Source organism: Dipteris shenzhenensis, chromosome 12 (genome assembly GCF_047967505.1).
Source record: "Dipteris shenzhenensis isolate YYH24624 ecotype China chromosome 12, Dip_SZ_1.0, whole genome shotgun sequence".
In the NCBI taxonomy this organism is placed as follows: Eukaryota; Viridiplantae; Streptophyta; class Polypodiopsida; order Gleicheniales; family Dipteridaceae; genus Dipteris; species Dipteris shenzhenensis.
In genome coordinates, this window is record NC_141607.1 from 13,144,862 (window position 1) to 13,151,434 (window position 6,573).

Sequence of the window (6,573 nt, forward strand, 5' to 3'; positions counted from 1 at the left end):
GGGTTTGCCAAAAAAACATTGATATTTTTGTTAAAATTATGTGCTTGCGTAATCATGGGCAATGTTTGGAAAGCAGTGATGTACATTTATTAGCTTGTACCAAAATCTCACTTTCTGTATTCTCTGTTTTGCATCTAAATCCACGTCTAACTCACAGTGCAGACGTGCTATTAGACACGCAAATAGACACTCTATTAGATGTGCTTGTATTTTCACTATTCTAGCAGTGCCTATAGATGCGTCTGCTATTTTGCACATCTATCAAGTGCATCTATAGTTGCTTTGTCTTATTGTGTGAGGGAGTACTTTGGTTTAGCCATAATTTTTTGACATCCCTAGTCCTTTTTGTCTTGCCTTAGACAAATTGGTGGACAATTTTATTCATGTTTTGATGCCTTCTCTCTTGAGTTTAAGATAGGGATTATTGGATCAAATTGGGAAGGTGAGGCAGATATGGGTGGACATTTGGTAAAGTCTCCTTCAAGCTTTAGGAATCCTGATTTTCCTAACTATCATCTAGATCCATGTTTGCTAGTGAACTTTAGAGGTAGATTGGTTTCTCAGTTCAGATTAATATCTTTGTGGATGCTTCTTAGTAATAAATCAATAACTTACATATTTAGATATACCTTGAGCTAGGTGGCATTCTCCCCCTCTCATCTGTGAGTATTGCACATTGAGAATGTGTGTTTAAACTTTCAAGTGTGTTATAGTTGTGATGTCGATTGCTATGTGTTTTGGAGCTAGTTAAGTTAGTGGAGGATGTAGACAATTATATTTTTAGATAGTTTATGCTTAGAAGAGCTTATGTAATTCTTAGTTTTGTAAAGCTCTATAAGGAGCATTTGATAGCTCATTTGAGTACATGACATTGTGACCTTTTCATTTTTCCTATAGGATTTTGAGTACTTGAGCATATCATGTAAGGCAAGTACATAATCAAATTCAACGTATTTTGCTACATGTCTTAATTTTCCTAAGGCCTAGTTGTGGAGCATCTAGCATCATATATATGCCAAAAGTAGATTCAATATCTATATCTGTGATGTATACAAATTTGGTTATTGTGTAAAGATCATGCAATGAGAAGCTTTACAATATTGTTGTCTAGAAATATACGATTGTGTGATGTGCCTCATAGGCTTTTCCTTTCTCAAATAGCCTATTGGAAGCATGCATAATGTCAGTTGTTGGAGCAAACACATCTATGGCATTTTTAACTAAAAACCTTGCGTAAGTTATCTCAAGGACTCAAGGTTTGACACGCAAACCACATTGTAGAATAAAAAATTGTACACCTTTGAGGCTTTGTGAGAGTCTTCCAAGGATCCTGTAAGATTATCTATGTGTAGAACCAAACATTGATGTAGTGATCACTTCCCAGTTAAGACCGTTTCCAATTTAGTGGAACCTCTTACTTGGTGAGAATCTTCAATTATTGTACTTAAGAGTTTGCTTGATGAGTATATTGTCAAAGGCCATGTTATATTTTTCATTAGGTATAAAGATTCTTGATTTGGGGGTGTGCCATCTTGTCAGCATGTATGTTTGTAAGTTAATCTTACATGCATAAATTATGGTTCATTTTAAATTATTTCAAAGTGATCAACTATATATACACACTTTTAGAGTGGCTAGTGAGCCTCATGCTAAAGCTTGTCTTGATTTGTAAATATTCTCTCTCTCTCTCTCTCTCTCTCTCTCCCCCCTACCCCCCCCTTCTTGCTTCTTTCTTGGCTACCATAAGAATATTCTTCCTCTCTTTTGAAGGAATTCCACATCGTTTGGTCGTGGGTGTTGAGAACGACATGTAAACAATGTTGGAACTCACAAGTCACGTATGAAACATGGGCTTAAGCTTATTTTAGGATCGTGTATTCCACGTGTCTCAAATTGATAAATCTCCATGGAATATCACAGATGTGAACATGGCATTAGGTGAGGGATTTGACGACGGTGTTCTATTTATCAAGTGATAAGGGAGTGCTGCCAGTCGAAAGAGAGAGAGAGAGAGAGAGAGAGAGGAGAAGCCATTGCGCAGCTGTAATTTGGACGATAGTTAGGCCGGCGAACTAGTCTTTGAACAAAGATTGTGAAGGATGTAAGGAAGGGGAGCGATTCGAGGCAAGAGCCAGCTGGACAGGGCAAGGAAGCGTCTTGTAGCAAGTCGAGACGGTGGGATAGAAGTACTTAGAAGGCTGGTATTTTCTCTGAACTGGGGGGCGGGGCAAAAGAGTTGCAGAGCGAGAGAGCGAGAGCGAGAGAGAGAGAAGCTTTTCACTTATAACACGTGCAGAGGCAGAGAAGAGAGATTTAACCTCGAAGGAACGTTTAACGTTCCTTCCACGGCCGAAGAAGCGTACGAGGAGTCGAGCACCCACGCTCAAGACGAGAGACGGTGGAGCCGGGGGGGGGAGTGGACTGGGATGTTCGCAGGATTTCCGGGAGGGGTTGAGAGAGTAAGGGGGGATGTCTAGAGAGGAGGTGAGATGAGGGCAGCAGTGAGGGGTTGGGGAGAGGCGCAGAGAACGAGGGGAGGAATAGATTATGCACAGAAAAGGGTTGATAGAAGACGGCGTGAGCTGATGCGAGGGGGGGGGGGAATCAGAGACGATGGTTTAATTAGGTTGATTGATTGAAAAGATTGACGTAGCGAGGGCGCCGCACGTAGGCTTGTTTTGTTGTGGAGTGCAATTTAAAAATTAGGGTTTCTGATTGATTGGGAGAACGAGCCATGCAAACGACAACCGCAGAGGCCGGCTGAGAGCACGCGCCCCCTGTCTCTTCTCTCGCCCCCACGTAATTGGGCAATCCCCCGATTCCCATGTAAATATACCTTCTAAATTAAACCCTAATCATCATCCTTCATATTTCTACGTCGTCTTCTTCTTCTCCTTCTTCGCCTGCACTTCTTCTTCCTCCATTCTTCTCCATTCTTCTCTCTTCTTCTTCTTCCTCCATTCGTGCTTCCTACTCCCTTCCTCGAATCTCTGCCCCCCCCTTCCTAAATACAGTCCCTCCACCTCCACATTCCCATCCCCTTCTCCTTTCTTCATCATCTCTTTCCTCCTCCCTTCCATCTTCCTCGGCCTCCTTTGCACACCTCCTCTTTATCATTCACCCCCCCTTTGTACCTTTCGCCCTCATTCCCTTTGCCTCCTCTCTCCCTCAACCTCCGGACCCACTCTGCCCACTTCACCCCCCCAATGGAACCCCCATCGCCTCCTCTTCAAAACAGAGGTAGGCTTTCCCTTCTCGTAGCTTAAACGTGCTGCAGCACAGAGTGCGTCCGTCTAGAATAGGCTGCACACGAGTTATACGACACCGGCCCCCGCACGGTGTGCATACTAGAGTTCTTCTCCCTACTAGAATTTTTAGTGTTGCCAGATTTGTAGACCAATTTATCGTTTCCGCCAAAACAATCTCTTTTCCGCTTTCTTCCTTCGCGTCAGTTGTGCTCCCTCCCGTAATGCAAATGCGCATGCAAGAGCATTTTCAGTCAGCATGAACTCCATGTTGATTCTCTCTGTTTCATTCGGACGTAAGGCCTTTAATGTCGACAGCACATTAAGGTCATGGTCTCTCTCTCGGCGGCAAGGCTGACGATATGCACCTAGACAACGCCATCCTAGTAAAGTTCCAGTTGTTCTGAGCTCTCAACGATTACTGTAACAGGCATGCAGTACGGCGACTTATGGTATCCTTCTTTTGCAGTTCCTTAAATTTCTTTGTGACTTACTTGGTTTCTGATAAGAAATCGAGGCTTATCAACCCTGGTGACGTCTCGTATTGTTTGCGTCAACAAAAAACGAACTGCAGGGAATCATAGCAGCTTCGACAAATACGGCCGCCCTCATCAGTGGCACCCAATATGATACACTTTGCCAACCAGTAAGCACACTAGCACAAGCAATTAAAAACACTGATCGGGGAGGTTTGAATCCTCGCTACTCATATTTTGTTCATGATCTCCTAGACCTGATACTGCAACTTTGCACGGGAGGAGGCCTTGCCCTACCTTTCGGATTGAAAAATTATTTGCTTTCAGTACACCTCTATATGCGCAAGTTTGTCATGCACTGTCTCTACATGTTTCTTCTGTGCCACCTTTCAGATGGTCAGCTGCCAGTTTACGCGTGATTTTGGGGAACAAGATGTCAAAATTGCTTCACAGAGCTAGGAGAATCGAGATTAAAGGGATTCTAAAGCTAACTGCCATCACGCCCAGCACTCAAGATGGGCTTAGATTCGGGGCAAAGTCGACGTATAGCACGCTGACAGGTTCAGAGAGGCTGAAGGCGGAACTTCACCTAGGATCTGTTTAATGGAAGGGTTCTGTGCATCGTGAACTATCGTCGTGTATGACCGTAAGCTGGAACTCTGAATCTGAGGTTAATACCTGACGTCGGCCTTTCGTTTCTTCTCCCTCTGTTTTGGTTTCTGTAAGACACTCTCCTATAAACCCACTCGACCCCCTGGAGGTCAAGCTACCGGGCTCCCGTTTCTTGCAAGTAGGAGTGAAGATTGGTCTTCAGATGCGAGGCTCATCCCATGATATGAACATGAGCACTGAACCCAGGTTACTGCAACCCTCCTTCTCGCCTGGTCCTAGATGCGAGAATATAGGCGATTACCAGTATATGCGTACCGATCGCGAGAACTTCTCCGACGGACGAAACAGCTCTGAAGCTGCAATACTTACAACCGCAAATCCCCCTAAGCGGTTCACTACTTCACCATTGGGATATATCTCCAATTCGAGCACGCATGGATCGCTGCTTATAGGGAACCAGGAAGCCTCAGAAGGTGGTATGGATTCAGAGGCCATCACTCTTATAGGCTCGAGAGGCCGAGATAACTTACACCTGCAGGCGGGCGCGGACGACATCGGTACTACGCATATTCATAGTGCAGCCATCTGGCCTTCCGGGCGTCAAAGTGACCTACTACAAATGGAAACCCATCCTTCCTATGAGTTCCGTCAACGCAGCGAAGCATACGCTCCAGAAGAACGGCCTTATCCGATAGCAGGAATGGCAATGGTGAGGGGACTGGGAAGCGTGGGAGGATCTCACGCTGCAAGCTGTATGGAGCAGTTACTTGTGCATTGCGCAACTGCAATAGAGAACAACGACGGTACTTTGGCACAGCAGCTCATGTGGGTGCTGAACAATATCGTCTCAACGGAGGGCGACCCTAATCAGAGGGTCACTGCGTACTTTCTAAGGGCTCTTATTTCCAGAGCAGCGAGGATGGCTCCAAATCTAGCAAGCGACTTGCATGCAGCAAAGGTTTGTTCGAGCAACGTTCTCAACGCCATTGAGCTCGCAGGGTTTGTAGATCTCACGCCATGGCACCGCTTCGGATTCTCGGCAGCAAACGGAGCCATTTCGGAGGCTCTTGAGGGGAAGGCGAGAGTGCATATTGTAGATTTCAGCATCACCCATTGCATGCAGTGGCCGACCCTCATCGAGGAGCTTTCCAAGCGGCCCGAGGGTCCGCCTCAGATCCGCTTGACAGTCCACGGGGCCAGACCACAAGTACCCCCCATGCTCAACATGACCTTTGACCAGCTCGGCTTAAAGCTCCGGAATTTCGCTAGGTCGAAGAATGTGCCGTTTCAGTTCCATGTGCTGCCTCAGGAAATAGAGCAGCTGAACCGAGCTTCGTTTGACTTGCATGAAGATGAAGCTCTCGTAGTGAATTGCCAAATGAGATTGCACTACATTCCTGATGAGACGATTGATCCTGCATGTCGTCGAGCTCAATTTCTGAGATTGATACGAAGCCTTGAGCCTACAATTGTGACAATTGTCGACGAGGATGCCAACCTGAGTTGCAAAGGCTTGGTGGCTAGATTGAGAGCAGCATTCAATTACCTGTGGATTCCCTTTGACGCTGTGGACACATTCTTGCCTAGAGACAGCAAGCAGCGTCTCCAGTACGAAGGTGACATAGGGAACAAGATCGAGAACATAATAGCATGTGAGGGACACCAAAGGATGGAGAGACTAGAATCCAAGGAGAAGTGGGTGCAGAGGATAAGAAACGCGCATTTGCAGATCATTCCGTTCAGCGAAGCCGTGGTAGCAGAAGTGAAGTCAATGCTGGTGGAGCATGCTGCGGGATGGGGTCTGAAGAAGGATGGAGATGCGCTCCTGCTCACTTGGAAGGGCCACAATGTTGTGTTTGCTACAGCCTGCGTTTCCACTGCAGCAGCTGCGGCTGCAGCGCTCATGTCCACCACCTCTTCCTCGTCGATCAAAGCCATTGCTTGCGATCTCTGATAAAAAAGCCCGCAAAGGGTTAATGTGCAGCTGCCTGTGAGATACCCCTCTCTCTCTCTCTCGCTCGCTCGCTCGCTCGCTCTCTCTCTCGCTCTCGTTCTACAATAGCTTTTGGAGGCCTGCCTCTTTTTTTGAGAGTCCATTCAGCTTAAATTCGAGAAACTGCATCTTCTCAAACAGAGACATGCAGCGCAAATTGATAAGCAAGCTGTACATATGGTGGAGTTCTTTCTGTTAGCATTATGCAACGCACTGACTCTTCAGAATAGTCCAATAGTCCACTTCT

At 46.0% G+C, this 6,573-nt stretch overlaps 1 protein-coding gene across 1 annotated transcript; it reads left to right on the forward strand.

Annotated features, from left to right (window-relative positions):
- The first annotated feature begins 4,562 nt into the window (after positions 1-4,562).
- On the forward strand, positions 4,563-6,287 carry LOC147895836 (scarecrow-like protein 32). Its single transcript, XM_087382872.1, has one exon. It carries the CDS (start codon positions 4,563-4,565, stop codon positions 6,285-6,287), a length of 1,725 nt encoding a protein of 574 aa, XP_087238998.1.
- Positions 6,288-6,573: the final 286 nt, after the last annotated feature.